Source organism: Osmerus eperlanus, chromosome 22, assembly GCF_963692335.1.
Source record: "Osmerus eperlanus chromosome 22, fOsmEpe2.1, whole genome shotgun sequence".
NCBI classification, from domain to species: Eukaryota; Metazoa; Chordata; class Actinopteri; order Osmeriformes; family Osmeridae; genus Osmerus; species Osmerus eperlanus.
This window is the reverse complement of record NC_085039.1, coordinates 6,239,767-6,257,996: the sequence shown is the minus strand read 5'-3', so window position 1 is coordinate 6,257,996 and position 18,230 is coordinate 6,239,767. Positions and strand designations below refer to the sequence as shown.

At 39.1% G+C, this 18,230-nt stretch overlaps 2 protein-coding genes across 2 annotated transcripts; both read right to left on the bottom strand.

Moving 5' to 3' along the window:
* Nucleotides 1–1,529: 1,529 nt before the first annotated feature.
* On the bottom strand, nt 1,530–9,562 carry prokr1a (prokineticin receptor 1a). Its single transcript, XM_062447997.1, has 2 exons — nt 9,086–9,562; nt 1,530–2,423 (listed from the first exon to the last, which is right to left on the bottom strand). Exons 1-2 carry the CDS (start codon nt 9,544–9,546, stop codon nt 1,709–1,711), a joined length of 1,176 nt encoding a protein of 391 aa, XP_062303981.1. The 5' UTR covers nt 9,547–9,562; the 3' UTR covers nt 1,530–1,708.
* Nucleotides 9,563–15,549: 5,987 nt separating this feature from the next.
* Nucleotides 15,550–18,216, bottom strand: snrpb2 (small nuclear ribonucleoprotein polypeptide B2). The gene is made up of 7 exons (XM_062448000.1): nt 18,128–18,216; nt 17,775–17,858; nt 17,332–17,504; nt 17,116–17,250; nt 16,979–17,017; nt 16,041–16,129; nt 15,550–15,859 (listed from the first exon to the last, which is right to left on the bottom strand). Exons 2-7 carry the CDS (start codon nt 17,836–17,838, stop codon nt 15,700–15,702), a joined length of 660 nt encoding a protein of 219 aa, XP_062303984.1. The 5' UTR covers nt 17,839–17,858; nt 18,128–18,216; the 3' UTR covers nt 15,550–15,699.
* Between the last annotated feature and the right edge of the window lie 14 nt (nt 18,217–18,230).

The following is an 18,230-nucleotide window of genomic DNA, read 5'->3' as shown; positions in this document are numbered from 1 at the left end:
TCTGGTCTGCAGCGCGTTTCCTACGAATATCTCGAGAACCGGGCTCTCTGCAAAGTTATTATAATGCAGGTGTCCTTATAATACAACTAAGTGCAGTACCGCGACTGAACTAATGCAATTAACAAAGGAATTCACTAAGGAAAATATGGAAATTCTGTATCATTATTTAGAAGTTAATTTGTTTTTGCAACCGATAACCAGCTGCTTTCAAAAGGGCTGGCTAGCGAACAGTACAACAATATGCAATTGATAATGTAGGAAACAGCAGACAAATGAAGGCTACATAATGATTTGCATGAATGTAGACTACAGCATTGGCAATTTGACTAGAATAGCTTCGGAGGTTGAACAAGTACTTCAGAGATGACAAAGAATTTCAATTGATCTGCAAAAATATATGTATTAAACCACTAAGAAGAATTTTAATCACCAGCTGCATCACGGGCACTGCACTATCTATTCCAGAAATCTGTGAGTCACCAACATCATCGCGGGCACTGTGCCCTATTTATAATTATAGGTTATTTTCATTGTAGAAATTAATCGGTTATTTTGCTTTTCTATATCTGTCTCTTTCTCCCAGGGTAATACAATATTAAAAAAGAAATGTAGTTCTTTAGATCTATATTTAATAGCGAGTATACATTAAAAACAATAATAAACACATCAACACATTTTCAAACAGGGTTCACACATGCAGTTACATTTTTTCAGCAAGCCTACCGAGCTCAGTGACAGGGAATATTGAAGAGATTAAAAGCCAAGTGCTTTCAGGACCTAATGCAAGAAAAATAATTTGATCTGTTTTAACCACTGAGCTACACCCTCCCCTATTTTAAAATGAAAAAAAGAATAAATCCACTGCACAACAAGTGTACCGCAAATACACTTTGCTAGGTGTTTTTACTCCACATGAAACTGTTAAAGAAACCACAGGAAATTGCTAATTATGTTAATATGGAGGATAACTGAAGAGTATTACAAAAACAATATAAATTCTCTGATTGTTAATTCAATGCTTTTATATTTACAATCAATACGATGTGCACAAAGTACAATAACATTCTTTGTTTCATTAACTATATATACTGTATATATTTATTGTAACCTTTGAACAATTAATCAACAACAAATTATTCTTTGGATAAATAGTAATTAGATGCAATGAATAATCAATCTTGTTACCTTACGTTTACTTTTGAGAGAGGCATTCCTCTGAGGGCCATAAACCTGTTGATAATCTAACTTGTTTTTTAATTTAGATGATAAATTAAATTACATAGTGCACAGTGCCCATGATGCAGTCAGTGATTAAGATGTCAGTCAAACACACAAATATAGATTCCTAGATTCCTAACGATAGTGCATAGTGCCTGTGATACAATTGGTGGCACACACACACAGATTCCTGGAATTACATCTAGAACACACATCAATATTATTAAAATCCTATACCTATACTCCATTCCAGTGTTTCCCCTAGGTTTACAGCTTTGGAGGGGAAACACTGCATTCAAAGTTTCTTCAAAAGTTACATCTCCACCAAACCTTAATGTGCTTTTGAGAACTGTGAAAGTGAGTCAAAGCAGGGCCTGTTCCTCTCCTTTTGCTTCCACATACTCTCACTGATTTGACTGTACAGCAAGGTCAAAGAAAAAAGACTGGACTGATGGCCTGTCCAAACCTGTTCAGATTAAGTGCAAACATTTCATACTTTTTCGTTTTCTGTCTCAGGCATGTTCTCCCTGTAACTGCGTCTCATGAAGGGAAGATGTGCGTACATCTCCCCATCTACCACAGCCTTGTTCACTACAGGAGACAACAACCTCAAGTGCAATTTCTGCTTCACCTGCTTCAAGCCTTTACCATTGTCCCGAACGCTGACAAAACACAATGTGTTGATGATCCCATTGCTCATGGCAATGCACTCGATGATGTAAAAGGCCACCAGCGAGTTCCTGTTACGGGAGATGAAGGTGGGGTGGAAGTCACGAAGCATGGCAAAGACGTAGTAAGGTGACCAGCAAACCATGAATGCCACCAGGGCCACGATCAATACCACCACCGCCCTCCGACGGCCCTGGAGCCTCAAGCGCATCTGCTCCGTCTGGAAACCCGGCAAGCTCTCGAACCAGAGCACCCGGGAGATCTGGACGTAACACGTGGCCATGACCGCCAATGGCCCGGCAAACTCAAGGACGAAGATGAAAAGGAAGTAGCAGCGATAGTAGAACTGCTGGTCCACGGGCCAGATCTGTGCGCAGAATATCTTGTGGTTTCGGCTGCTGGGGTACGTCATCTCCGAGGTGAAGTAGGCAGAGGGTATAGAGATGATGATTGGGACTACCCACACTACCAAGATCAGACAGTAGGCTGTATGGTGTTTCATGCGGGGCCTTAAAGGGTGTACTATAGCCATGTACCTGAGGGGAGGGCATGACAGTTAGAGTAAGAACAATAGGGAGAACAAAGGTTAGGGGGAAAACCATGTTACGAAATTATCTTTCTTGGAGGGATTTTCAAATGCTTGGATGTCACTGAGTGCTAGCATATGTAAACGTAGCCTATAGCTCAGTGAAATAGGCTCGTCCATTTATTCATTTTAGCAGATGCTTTTATCTACTATGCAGCACCAGAGGATGGAACTTTACTTCTTAATCATAGACTGAGCCGGATTCAAACGTCATCTATTGTGATCACAGTGATATTAGAGGAACGTGAGTAAGTTTTAGATTATTGAAATGTGTAGCCTACATTTGTAAATTTGAAATGTATGTAGATTTTTGTGATGGATTTCCGGGAAAACTATTGGTCATGTTGGAGTTTGAACTACAAGCTTTAACTATAGAGGGTACAATTTCTGGGGAAATTGTAGGGTGTGCTTGCTTGCGTCGGTTGCACAGGGGTCCGTTTTTGAATGACATTTTTACAACTGATATTTCTGTATATTTTATATAAAAATGCATACTTATTATTTATAAAGATGACATAGATTTAAAAGCATTTTTTTTTTGCTGCTCATTTACAACTGAAAATACGAGTGTGTAAGTGTAGAATGAAATAGATGTCTTCTCATTTCCCCTGCAAGAGGCAGCCTCATCGTTGAAACAAAACGAATAAATTGGGAAGACCGGTGTAAAAATTGACCTAATCTCTATGACTTAAACGTCATTTTAAGTTTTTCCCTTCTCATGATATTTTCAGGCATTTAGCCTACTCATTGCATTCATTCATTAATAAAGAACCCCCTTTGAAGATTATTCTACGACGTTACCGGCAGAAGATAGACTCGCGATTCAAACAGTACCATCTGCTAACTGAAAATATGCCCCCAAAAACGTAAATAAGCTGACATTTATTTAGTGGAAAATCGCTCCTTCATAAAAAGCTCACTGGTAGCGATCATTGTCAGTAACAACGCAAAATGCGATATAGCCCTGTGTGGAGAAGCTGCAAATTCTACTACAGTACAGTACTAGACTACTGCTGTGTTCGTCTTGGTAGCGATTGCGTTGGTTGAATTCGATTTAACGTTCCGTTGTACGGTTTAGGCTGAAATGAATTATTTTCATGAACAGATTGACAAAGTTTAGGCTGTGGCAATGAAGTTCAGGTTAGTAGTCAGATAGTTTCACCTATTGAAAGACTTTTGGTTTAACCCTCGTGCTGCCTTCGGGTCACATGACCCAAAGGTTCATAACGAACCATCGTTGTGTTTACCCAATTTTACCCAATACAAAAACAAATACAAATAATTTTCTTTTAACCATTCCAATGTGGGGGGTCTGAGACAGCCCGACAGTTAAAAGAAAATGCTTCACTTTGTTTTTGTATGAGGTAAATTTGTCACAATACGACGGTGGGTCACAATGACTGATGGGTCAGAATGACCCGAAGATAACACAAGGGTTAAGTAAGGGGAGTGCCGAACATGTTCTGTCGCCGTTTGACTTCCTACAGCTGTGTCGATGTTTTTGTAGTGTCTCGTGTAGGCTACAGCGTTGCAGTGAGCAACACTGGTTTGAAACCACAGGTAATGATAATTTCACCCACAAATCATTTACTTGTAATGTAATGTCATAATAAATCCTACAACGAAAATGTATTTGTGAGGAATGTTTATTTTAATGATTGAAAACAGATGCATCATAGACCACTGTAGTATGTGTTGCCCGGGTAACAGAGGCTAATGTCATGCTAATGCCTCAGTGAAATAGTAGACTACCGTTTCCGAAAGTAGATGTGGGCCTACTTCCTTAATAATATCAGCTAATATTGTACATTACATTTTACAATTGTGTTTCACATCACAAAGTAAAATAAGTAAATAGTTATCACCCTGGCCTCTTTGCTTGTGGCGTTTCTGCAGCTGCCTTGCAGTAAAGCTATAGTTAGCCTAGCTATCCCCCAAGTTAACAGATGCGAAACGAATGTTCTGCTACAGGTAGTCACGCGTGTTTTCGTGACGTTAGTGACGTAGTGACGTTAGTAACGTCAGTGACTGTGGCTAGCAAATTAGCCACGGTTAGCTTCACTTTTCGCCACAAAAACTTAATTTCCACTTAAACAATGCAACGGAACGTAAATAAAAATACAAGCAACTCAATCGCTACCAAGACGAAACTTTTGACACCTAGGTTGTCTATGTAGGCCAAATATTGACACAGATTTAGGGGGGCAAAAATAAATAATAACTAGAAAAGGCTGTTCCTGCGAAACAGCAGTGAGAATGCTGAAAACCTGAATGGGGATAGCTGACCATGCTAAAAAAGCTGAAAATAGTGAAAATTTAGTAGAAAGTTATAAGCTGAAGCTTCAAAGCAACCGAAAGGTATTTTTGAAAGGGGCTGGAGCAGCATTCCAACAATGATTTGAAAGGATTTACCATTACTTTTAAAGGGAGAATAATTTGCACAAAAACCTTAATATTTTAAAAAGTATAAAAGTGAGAAAATACCCGCAAGCTGAAATGAATTTCAAAAATGTGTGAGTGACACAAAAGAGGCAGTGTGGAAGCTGAACTGCATCATCTGCATCATCTTAACCCTCGTGCTGCCTTCGGGTCACATGACCCAAAGGTTCATAACGAACCATCGTTGTGTTTACCCAATTTTACCCAATACAAAAACAAATTAAAATAATTTTCTTTTAACCTTTGCAATGTGGGGGGTCTGAGACAGCCTAGCTGTTAAAAGAAAATGCTTCACTTTGTCTTTGTATGCGGTAAATCTGTCGCAATACGACGGTGGGTCACAATGACTGATGGGTCAGAATGACCCGAAGATAACACAAGGGTTAACAAAGCTAAGAGCTAAAATAGCCTACAATGCGGGAGAAGCTGAAAGCTGAACTGTTAAACAGAAGAAGTAGGCTAGCTAGTCGGAACAAGAATATTATCGTTTTAACAGCTGAAATTATAGTTGGGATAGTAATAGCAGTAGCAGATGTAGCCTACCATTGAGTGCGTTTACTCGGCTTTCTTAGTAGGATTCAATGTGTTGATAGAATGAAACATACAGCAGTAGAGCCGATACAGGAAGACACGGCGACACTTTGTTGCAGAAGGATGATGGTGCAAGTTTTGTCCGTGGAGCATACAACGATTAATAAAAAAGAATCATGTAGACGCGTTTATTGAGTAATCGCATAACTAATTACACATGTAAACGGAGTAATCGTATTATTGGCATAAACCGACAATTGCTAGTAATCGTGTTTCTCATGGTCAAGTAAACGTACCAATCACCTGTGTGAGAGACTGAGTGGTGCGTGTCTGTTGTTACGGTGATGGTGCAGCTATGATTGCTAACGGGCTGAGGGCAGAGAATAAGAGAAATGTAGCTAGAATCCACACCTCAAACAAGATAACCTAGACGCAAAACTGTACGTCCAATCCAAAATATAAGGATATTTTCCGAGACCCAAGACTCCAGAAACCAGAGATGTCCTTTATATGTCTGTGCGGTCAGAAATACGACTCTATCGGCAGTTTCAAAATCTTGTTCCTTCTTGCTTTCTCTGACTGATTTTACTCACCTCTCCATTGAAGTTAGTGAGAGAATTTGAAAGGCTGCTCTCGCTTCAAGGCTCATAGCTGAAAATCTGTAAATGTGAGCTCTTTAGTAGTTACATTGGCTGAAAGAGGACAATTTTTCCTACATTTTAAGGTATAACTTGTTTCTGTAAGTTAAACTATATGAACGTTAGAGGAATTTGTTTGACAAATAAGTTGAATATCAGAAAAAGAGCAGCCAGCAGAGTGTGCCACTCTGCTGGCTGCTCATTCATAAAAATCAAGAAGGAGCAAACATTTTAATGTATTTCAAACTGTCAGAATTCAAAATTGGCTGAATATTTGAAAAAGCTGAATCATTTGGGAATAGCTGAATGTATTGTAACATTTTAAAGGTTGAATGGTGTCTCTAGCTGAAAGTATGCTGAAGTAGTTACGTTTGAAAGAGGAGGAAGCTTTTTAATGATTTGAAAGGATTTACCATTACTTTTAATGGGAGAATAGTTTGCACAAAAACCTTAATGTCTTAAAAAGTATAAAAGTGAGAAATACCAAAAGTCATAGCCAACATCTCCTGAAAGAGCTGAACGTTTTGATACATAAATTGTAGGAATCGGTGAAAGTATGCAGAACTAGTTAAAGGCCAAAAAACGGCGGAAGAACTAAGAAGTTGAAAAGAGAATGCTGAACAGCATTCTCACAATAAAGAGAAACAGGAAAACAATAGTGAGAATGCTTAACAGCATTCTCACAATAAATATATATGTGAGAGAACAAAGGTTGTGCTCAAGCCTTCGGCGAGAGCACAACCTTTGTTCTCTCACATATATATTATTATTTATTTATTGTTTATTTTCGCCCCCCTAAAACTCAGTCAATATTTGGCCTACATACACAACGGCGGTGTCAAAAGGTTCGTCTTGGTAGCGATTGCGTTGCTTCTATTGGAATTTACGTTCCGTTGCATGGTTTGGGCTTAAGTTAAGTTTTTGTGGCGAAAAGTGAAGCTAACGGTGGCTAATTTGCTAGCCACAGTCACTGACGTTACTAACGTCACTACGTCACTAACGTCACGAAAACACGCGTGACTACCTGTAGCAGAACATTCGTTTCGCATCTGTTAACTTGGGGGATAGCTAGGCTAACTATAGCTTTACTGCAAGGCAGCTGCAGGAACGTCACAAGCAAAGAGGCCAGGGTGATAACTATTTACTCATTTTACTTTGTGATATGACACACAATTGTGATGTGTAATGTACAATATTAGCTGATATTATTAAGGAAGTAAGCCCACATCTACTTTCGGAAACGGTAGTCTACTATTTCACTGAAATATTAGCATCATGACATTAGCCTCTGTTGCCCGGGCAACACATACTACAGTGGTCTATGATGTATCTGTTTTAAATCGTTAAAATAAACATTCCTCACATATACATTTTCGTTGTAGGATTTATTATGACATTACATTACAAGTAAATGATTTGTGGGTGAAATTATCATTACCTGTGGTTTCAATCCAGTGTATCACTGCAATGCTGTAGCCTACGCGAGACACACGACAAAAACATCTACAGTACACAGCTGTTTAGGAAGTCAAACTGCGACAGAACATGTTCGGCACTCCCCTTACTTAAATCAAAAGTCTATCTAACTACTAACCTGAACTTCATTGCTACAGCCTAAACTTTGTCAATCTGTTCATGAAAATAATTAATTTCAGCCTAAACCGTACAACTGAACGTTTAATCAAATTTAACCAACGCAATCGCTACCGAGAGGAACACAGCAGTAGTCTAGTACTGTACCGTAGTAGTAGTAGAATTTACCGGGACAGCTTCTCCACACAGGGCTATATCGCATTTTGCGTTGTTACCTTACAATGATCGCTACCAGTGAGCTTTTTATGAATGAGCGATTTTCCACTAAATAAATGTCAATCTTATTTACGTTTTGGGGGGCATATTTTCCGTTAGCAGATGGTACTGTTTGAATCGCGATTCCATCTTCTACTGCCGGCAACGTCGTAGAATAATCTTCAAAGGGGGTTCTTTATTAATGAATGAATGCAATGAGTAGGCTAAATGCCTGAAAATATCATGAGAAGGGAAAAACTTAAAATGACGTTTAAGTCATAGAGATTAGGTCAATTTTTACACCGGTCTGCCCAATTTATTCGTTTTGTTTCAACGATGAGGCTGCCTCTTGCAGGGGAAATGAGAAGACATCTATTTCATTCTACACTTCACTCGTATTTTCAGTTGTAAATGAGCAGCAAAAAAAATGCTTTTAAATCTATGTAATCTTTATAAATAATAAGTATGCATTTTTATATAAAATACAGAAATATCAGTTGTAAAAATGTAATTAAAAAACGGACCCCTGTCCAACCGACGCAAGCAAGCACACCCTACAATTTCCCCAGAAATTGTATCCTCTCTAGTATATATGTGAGAGAACAAAGGTTGTGCTCTCGCCGAAGGCTTGAGCACACCCAATTTAAGTTTAAGACAGTTTCTTCTCTGAAGGTGATTTATTGAAGTTACTTCACAGAGGCCGAAAATGTAGAAAACAAATTCACTACTCACTGTTAATTTTCACCTCAATACTGCTGAACGAATGTAAGCGATTAGCCTACGTGTATCCTGATTTCGAATATCTTGCTAAAACAAATAGCTTTTATCTAAGTGCGAAACAACAACTCCTAACTGTTTATTTTAACGGTACGTTGGCTGTCACAAGCTTGAACAAAATGTGTCATGTGTGCTGTCATGGCACACTATCACGAACAGGCATCGTCATGTTGTTGCATTATTTTACATAAACTGTCACAGCAAACTAAAAATACAATGCTGAATTATTTAAAATGGCTCTGGTTAAGCTGCACAAACATGACAAATAAGATCTCGTAATATTCCAATATTCCGTTAGGCTACATAAGTCGTCATGGTACTGGGAAGTAGTGTATAGGCCTACTACATATTGTACGTGCTTTTCATTATCTAATGATAAACCGCGGGGCTTTTTTACGTCTTGTACAATATCAAAAGTATATGTTGATGGATCACGCACCTGTCAACAGCTATGGCCAGCAGCGCGTTGGTAGACACATACAGAGACACCGTGCGTAAATAGTTGGTGGAGGCGCAGAGCACGTACCCATGGTCCCAAGAAAGCTGCTTCACCACGTAGTAATCCAACAGAAACGGGCAGAAAACTACCGCCACCAGCATATCCGATATTGCCAAATTGGCAATGAGCAGGTTGGTGAGATTACGCAGTTTTTTGTAGCGCGCCAAATTGGCAATAAAAAGACAGTTGCCAATACCGCACACCAAAATGATACAAACTAGAACTGCAGCAATAACAATGGTGGCAACAAAAAAGGCTTGACCTTTAGTCGTGTCAGGTATCTCTTCCATGGGAATACCGTAGTCCATATCATTAATGTCCAAAAAAGAGTCTGAGTTCCCTGTCAGGTCTTGGCCAACCAGACGTGTCATTTGGAGACTGTTGTTGTTAGATTCACCCATGTTGGACAGTTATCAACCAACGATCTGCAAAGTAAATTACAATGTTGCCCATTGTTGTCCACCAGTAATGATTTAAATACACATTTTGTGTATGTTTACATGGCAGGAAGCGACCAGAATTAGTTACGGCTATAAGCGATAGGGCAGACAGCCTAAGAGCAGTTTTTAATTTTTTATTGAAAAAGCTTAAAGCTTAAACATATTTCCAATAGGTGTATGAATCAGTATTGACTTATTTGGTATTTAACATAACTTGACCACCCGTAGAGCCTAGTCAATTCAAACTCAATTCCAAGCATGTCGTTATTTTCTTGATAAAATGCATTCCAGTATGACTCCCAAAAGCATGTCCAACTCGTTAATGGGTGCATGGTACTGTACACATGATAGTGCTGCTCACTCATGCCACAATCATAAAGAACTCTCGTTTATATGAAACTATTGCATATGTTCAGCTTACATATGAAACCATTGTTTTTCTTGGCACTCTAGAAAATTAGACTCTTAAAGTTAAAAGTTACAGAAAACAAATGCCTGGTGTCTTACCATAACTACAATGCCAAAAAGTTATTTGCCCAAATGTGTAATGGAAGAGGAATATCCATCGCAGCTCTGGTGTGCTCTCTCCATCTTCCCAAAGTGAATGGGCTATCCGGGTTGTTGCAGCATCCCTACTGACACTCTTTTTCACCATCTAGTGGCAATTCAATTCTCCTCTGCGCCACCATTTTACCTAATGGCATTTGTAGTGAACACATTCACGTTTTAGTGCTTACATTAAACTTTGCAGTCTAGTTATTTTAGGTTTTCTGAATTTTTTTTCACAGTTTTTTTGTTGTTTTCACATCAGATACTGTCATAATGTGACAGGCTTCTTGATGCTGCAAGACTACAGTAGGCCCTACTGTTCATGCAAACAATTAAAGCAATGTTCTGTTTGAAATTCAAACTAATCCTAAATAACTGCATACATACAAACAGCTACAAAAAAGGAAGAGTACAGAGTGCGTGAAGCTTTGTTTATTCTCAAGTGTAGGATCATTTACAGAAGTTTGAAGCCATGCCTCACTCAGGGAGGCAAACTGCATTATCCATTTTCAACTCGCCTCTCTCAATCTCTTGTTGCTTTCTGTCCTCTTGTTTCCAAACCAGCCCGACAATCAACCTTTTCTCATTGTCTGAGGTTGTTCCCCCACTCAGACAGGACTGCCCAATGAGCTGTGGAGAGGAAGTGGAGGAGGTCTGAATCTCCTGATGACCTGGCATCCTATCATTCCCTCCTGACAGCCTTCATGGCAGCGGAAACAGGCAAATTCTCTGTTCTACCACTTTAAAATCAACTCCTGCATCTCTAACCCACACTAAGCCTTCTCCACCTTCTCTTCCCTCCTCAAATGTCCCCCTCCCCTTCATCTCTCTCTGCGGATGACTATGGGGGTCCACTTGAGAAGAAGATGGTCCGCATCCGATACTCCATGACTTCAGCGTCATCCTTCACCCCCAACCGTGAGCATGACTAGCTTGCCTCCTTTGAGACTCTTGAGTACTCTGGAGCGAAACAAGTCTGGAATGTGATTCTGTCAATTAGCTATCCTCTTTCCTAGACAGGGACAACCTTTTACTCTTACCAATCTGGCTTCAAAGCCAGACACAGGCCCTCAACACAGCTAGAGCCTCCAACCTCTCATCCGTGCTGATTGTCGTTGACTTGTCTGCAGCCTTTGATACAGTACACCACCAGCTCCAGCTGAAATGGGCATCATTGGAACCACTTTCCCCTGGTTCAGGTAGCTATCTGGGTGGAACTTCCAGGTACTCTTTAGTGGGTCTGCTTGAGCACCATGCCCCCTCACTATGGGAGTCCATATAGGGTCCTGTGCTGGGACCCTTTCTTATCTCCATCTACACCAGGTCATCGAATCACATGTCTTCTCTTCCACTGTTGCAGTGACGATACAGCTATTTCTCTCCTTCCCACCCTTGTGTCCCCCCCCCCCCCGTCAGCCACCCCTTGAAAGATCCCTGCCAGATCAAATCCTCCCTGGAACAAGAGACACATTGCTTGCACGATGCAGACATGCCGATTTTCTCTAGGCAACATCAAGAGGATCTGTCCGTTTCTGTGACTTAGTCCATCCAGCTGCTCGTCCAAGTCTTCTTTACAACTGTAACTCCCCTTAGATGCATGAGTTCTATTTCCGATGCTCCCACCAGCGTGAGTTATTTTAAAGCTAGCCAGCTTTAGTTAGCTTCCGTTACCTAGCAACCTAGCATAATACTCGTTGCAATGCTACTACCTGCTAGGGTTACTTGTTAGCTTCCTCCTTGTAAATTTTGAAGCCATACTATACCGTTTGTCATATCGTTTTTGTCTATCGGAAAATAATCAGTTGGAATGTTCAAACACATGTGCGACGCTACGCTGTGGGGCCCGCTTTCGAACGATCACATATGTAGCGACGCTACTCCTTAACGGGTTTAAAATGGTTTTAAAGGTCCCATGACATGGAAACTTCACTTTAGGAGGTTATTTAACATTAATATGAGATCCCTTAGCCTGCCTTTGGTCCCACAGTGGCTAGAAATTTCGATAGGTGTAAACCAAGCCCTGGGTATTCTTCTCGGTATGCTCGGTTTTGAAAATCCCCCTATTGTGACGTCACAATAGGGAAGGTTACCTCCCCTTTCTTTGCTTTGCCCGCACAGAGAATTTGGCCCACCAATGAAAAAACTAGCTATGTGCGCGACATTGGTTTTTCCTCAGACATCATGGCTTGCAAACGACTGAAGCATGGCAGTTAGCCCCGCCTCTTACGTCTTCATAGCATTTAAAGCTACAGACACAGAAACAGCACGTCCTGAGGAAAGCTCATTGTGGGACTGCTCATAGTGGCTGTAATTCTGCACCAAGGCTGAATTTCGGGAAAGAGACTTAAGATACAGTATTAGGGGACCACTAAGGCTTATATAAAAGCATCCAAAAACAGCATGTCATGGGACCTTTAAACATAATATGACCCCTTTTGAAGTCAAACCAAATAAGCAAACTAGTTTCTGATCATCTGTCTGATCCATCTATATTCTATAGACATTATTTGTCAGTAGAAAGTGCTTCTGGAAGCAACCAAATAGTATTGGAGATGTCTGGAAAGTGAAAAAAGATTTAGTCACTTTTTGATGCAGGAAGATGGATATTTCATAAATGTCTGTGACTTACGAATGGTGGTTATTTTTCTCTCTCTCTCTCTTTCTCTCTCTTTCTCTCTCTCTATCTCTCTCTCTCTTTCTCTGTGTCATACACACACATACACATCAACAAACTAACACATTTTAGATTTAAGAACAGAGATAAAAATGTCTTGACCTAAAGAAAAAGTTAAATGGACAATTAAACATTCAACAAGGTCACCATTCACTTGAAATATTGTTTCTTTAGAAGTTGAGCTACATCAGGCTTTGCAAAAGTAAAACAGAATCATCAAAATAATTAATTGTTATGCTGGGCAGCTCTTTAAACTCGTAAATGTTTTTTTGTCCGATGACTGGTAGTATCCATCACATGAAAGATTTGTGTCTTAAAATTCTCTACAGTACACAACAGAGATTGCCTTGACAGAGATGTTTTTCTTTAAAAGCTATAATGTTTGTAGTACATACTGTTCCTGCCCAAACTTGGGAATTACCAAACCACAGAACTGAAGGTAATGGATTATTACATTTCGCAACGTTAAGTCATGGTTGTATGCCTATATATAACAAAATATGATTATTTTACTGTTGTACATTAGTCTTGAAAATGAACTGGCTTCTATTTGTTTGTATTAAAATGAATCATCATCATCAGTTGAGGCTCATGATCATGTTTTGACTTGGTATTATTACCTAGTAGTATATGGTTCTTCCTGTCTGACAGGAAGCAGTGAGTTATGCTAGGAACACAAGTCTCTGACTCCCGGTCCATCAGCACCGGATCTCCTCAGGGCTGCATCCTTTCCCCTCTGCTCTTCTCCCGGTACACCAACAGCTGCACCTCCAGTCATCCGTCCGTCAAACTCTTGAAGTTTGCCTCTTCAACAAGGCCAAGGACTCAAACTGACATTTAACTAATATCTATTATAAGTCCATCCATCACCTATTGCACTACACACAAGCCACCTTGATTTCTTTTGCACTATGCTGCCCATTCATATTCTTATATATATTTTATATATAAATTGTTTTAATTTTTAGATTGTTAAGTACTTAGAATTAGTTAGACTATTGTACTTTTAATTTAAGATCTGTATATGTTTATTGTTTGCACCTTCCTGCCACAGTAAATTCCGTGTTTGTGTAAAAATTCTGATTCTGAACAAAGCAATGTGATGTCAATTAAGTGACATTTCATTTCCAATCCTAACACATTTCATTCTGTTTTGCACCTTGCACTAGATTGAATTCTTAAATCAGATGGTCTTTATCCAGAAGAAATGAATTTTTGGATGTGCAAAACATTCCCCACATATCCCCAAGTAAAACACGTTGACGCCAAAAGCTATAATTTCTCAAACAAGTCTGACTTGACGTATTAGGTCATAAAATAAAATAATAGTTAGTGTCTATGCATATTTTTGACTCCTGTCTGAGACAGTTGTTGCATAAGATTTACTTCCTGCAATGACAAGACTACTACAACAAGTGCGTAGGAGGCACTTTGGGGCCAGGGACGGAAAAATCGGAGCAGTCCCACCAGATGTTAGCGTTGATAGTATCTATAAATTATTACAATAAGATATGCATATCTTTTATTACAGACATTGCTTCCATTTTAAAAACATATTCAAACATATTCAAACTTTATAAAAAGTGTTTTGTTATTTTCGGAAATCAGATGATGTTATATTGAATTCTGATATCAAAGCATGGAAAAAAAAATAAAGCAATATTCACAAGAGGGTGCAATGTTCCACAAATAACCCATGGGGAGTGTTGTAGTAATAGGCACCAATAAATACCATTCTTTGTTATTCTAATATGCTCACCTCTGCCATGTAGCTGATTTTGTTTTGATTTTTGTTTGAAGAAAATATATTTCTACTCTCATTTTACAAGGTCATGACAATATTGTATGCAATCCCACCATATTTTTCCATCATTATTAAATGTTTCCATGGTATAAATGTAAAGAACACGTTATTGATAAAGTATGGTGGAAATGCAAAAATGTAATGTACTGACAGCAGACAGATGGAGGAGCTGCAGAATAGTATCTTAACAGTTCCTCAGAAGTGCCCTCTTGAAGAGAACTGTAGTTAACAAAAAAGAAATTCTGGCAAGTATTCATCAAGTCAGTACTTGCTCAAACCACCTCTGCAGCCATACAGCTAGTTGTCTTTTTAACTGTTTGAGATGTTACTGTGGCACTGTGCCTTCTAACACATTGTCAAATTTACCATTTTGTTATGTGGTTTTTGAAAGATGTTCAGTCCTTATTAATGATCTGCTGTGCGTTAAGTTGTCTGTTAAGTCTTGTTAGTCACACAAATTACATACAGTTTGTGCAGTCTGAACAAGGATAAGACACATGAAGTCATATATGACATGGCAATTTCTAGCCATGCAATTTAAGTCTAAAGGCACATTTTATGAATGCCTGCAGTGGGAACGAGATGTGAGATTGGAGTTCTGTTTCTCCAACAATACACTTGCAAATATTATTTTTTTTATATATTTTTGGGCATTTTCAGCTACATTTAATATTGATACACAGAGACAGGAAAGCAGGGAGAGGGAAATACATGCAAGAAATTTCCCAGGCCAGAATCAAACTCAGGCCCCTGCAGTAAGGCCTTGACATTTATGGTCACCGGGGTGCCCCCAGTGAGAATGTAATTTTATTGTTTAATTAATTTGGAAGAAGTTCCTACTGATCATAGGTTCTAATTGGGACCCACAGCAATAGTCATTCTTGATGAATCCCAATGCAACACCTTAAAGCAAATCTGGGCTTCAGACACTGAGGAATGACAGTTACACAAAGTAATTTTATTGCTCTGTCTTACTAAATAAAAGATGACAATCAAAAGTAGACCGTACAATCAAAAATAAAAAAAAGTACAAAATTCAATTCCAATACAAGACTACAACTTTACTTCCCCCGTCTAGCATTGGGGACTACTTCTTAGAATAAGTTATCTTCATGGCGCAAGTGGCTGTAATTCTGAAGCCTTGTAATGCATCCTTGGCAACGCCTGCCTGAGCTTCGCTTTCAAATTCAACAAAGGAGATGTCGTGTTTGCCAGGAACAAGTCGTACCTCTTTAAAACCAGGGAACCTATAAATGAAAAGACGACAAAATCAGTCGCTAATACATGGATGCAAGCCAAGTGCTGTAGCCACCATCACATGAAGCCTCCAACATCCAAAATATATATATTTTCTTTGTGAGCTGGTTTGCCAGTCACTTTTTAGGGCATCAGAGCTTAAGTCAACTCATATCAGGGACAAATACTCACTGATTAAACAACATAGACAGCATCATTTCATTTGTTTCTTCAGGCAGGTTGTTGAGGAATAAAATGTAGTTGGGTGGATTGTCTGGAACCTAGAATGAGAAAACAGAGACAAGTCTGTCACTGTGCCACACACACCTATCACCACCTATCCCTTTCACAATTTACAACATTCTTTTAATAAACAGGGCATTCATTTAGTTGACGGGACAAATTAATAACCAAGGAGCTGGGGCTGCTCGATTACGGAAAAAATCACAATCACGATTATTTTGGTAAATATTGAGATCATGGTTAATGAACGCAATTCTTCACTGACTTTGGAAACATGATGCATATATTTAACAAAAAAAATAAAAAATATTTTAACTGTGGATCTTGTTGCACTTTAATTAAATGGAAAAATGAATACAAAAATAAATGTAAATGTAATGAATCCAGCGGAAATTAAGAAAGCAGACCTCATCGAATGGGTCTCATGTGATAGGAATCCTGATAGGGAGGGACAGCTGTTTGCCAAGCTCAAGGTAGAAAAGAAGCACATTGGAAAGCACACAGCTCTTTTTGGGGGGAGTTTTTTGTGTTGTGAATGTACCCACCAAAATAAACACAGGTACATTACTATGGTACTACCTGTTGACTAGCATTTGTAGCAGTGTACTAGCAAAGTAGTCACAACAACCCATACAAACAAGTTGGGGGTACAGCATGCACATAACATGCCTCAGCCTGGCTGAGTAAGTTTGGGGTCTTGGGGAGGGGCAAAAGCACACTGCTGTAAAGGGGTGCTTTGTATTTATAACACAAGACAAAACGAGAGCATCATAGTGAAATGGAAAGCGGCACAATAATCGTTTTGACTTCCTTTTACATTGTACTATTAACATCAACAATTTCCTCAGCCTTCACAGTATTCATTGGATGCTAAATTAAATGCTTACCTGTGTGGTTACTTGTGTGTTAGGCTGTGTATTAGATCCCTTTGAAAAAGGAAGTAAAAATTAGTCTACAGTATTGGACTGTGTGCTTAATTTCCCTCATAACATTTGAACAGGTTTAAACTCATTGTCATTCTCACCAGTGCTGGCTTCTTTGTTACGTTGGCAACTTGCTCTTGAGCCTTCTTTTTCTTCTCCTTTTTCTTCTCTTTGTCGCTGTAAGTGCCTCTCATTTTGGAGATGACCTCTGAGTCTGTTTTGGCATACTGTATGCGCTGGATATAGGAAAATAAATATGTTTAATATGCTGATGTTCAACTTTTCCCTTTTAGGGACAAGTGTAAGGTGGAGCTTACCATGGGCTTATTGTAGAAAGGGAAACCCTGAAGTTGCCTGAGTGCATTTGTAGACGCAGCAAGCTCTTTAAAAACAACAAACGCCTGTCCTCGCATCTTTATTGTTTTCATAGCAACAATGTCCACAATTTGCCCAAACTGGGAGAATAGGGCATAGAGTGAGCGCTTCAGTTCTGAAAGTCAACAGACACAAACAAAATATTATTTTCAAAAGGCCTAGTGCTGGTTTGCATCCACTAAAATTCCCCTAGAGCAGTTATGTGCATGGGGTACTGCAAATAATAACATGATACAGATAACATGCATCAAACTTGATCTGCAATTGTAGTTGTAATAAGTGTAGTAAAATATAACTTGTCCAATGATTGGCTTGCAGCTATCAAGATAGCCTAGCTAGCCTGTCCTTTACCGGTACTGTAGGAAAAAATCAGACGCAGTCTTACCATCTTTCTTAATTTTATCATTTACATTGTTGATGTAAATGGTGTGGTTGGGTCTAATATCCATGTTTAGATCAAAAACAGCTCCTGTAGATACAAACAACAGTAGTTAGCTATCAGAACAGCAGTAACGTTAGTAAGATACATGCATTTAGATCATGAATGAAACATGCTAGTCTAGCTAGCTAGTACTAGCGTGCATCACTGCTTGCGTGTAATTGTGTTGCTACTGCAAGTTAAAGCAAACGCCATACTCTTGGTATGGCTCAGAATGATCAACATCACAAATTAATGTTTAGTAACTCCACTCAGTACTAAATCAAAATACATTTCAGCTAATGAGAAAATACACTCACCTGTTCACTCAACGCGCTTCTGAACACAGGAAGTGAATGTGACTGCGTCCTATTGTGGATAGACATAGCTGGAATGTAGTGCCACCATCTGTTCAGGAGTAAG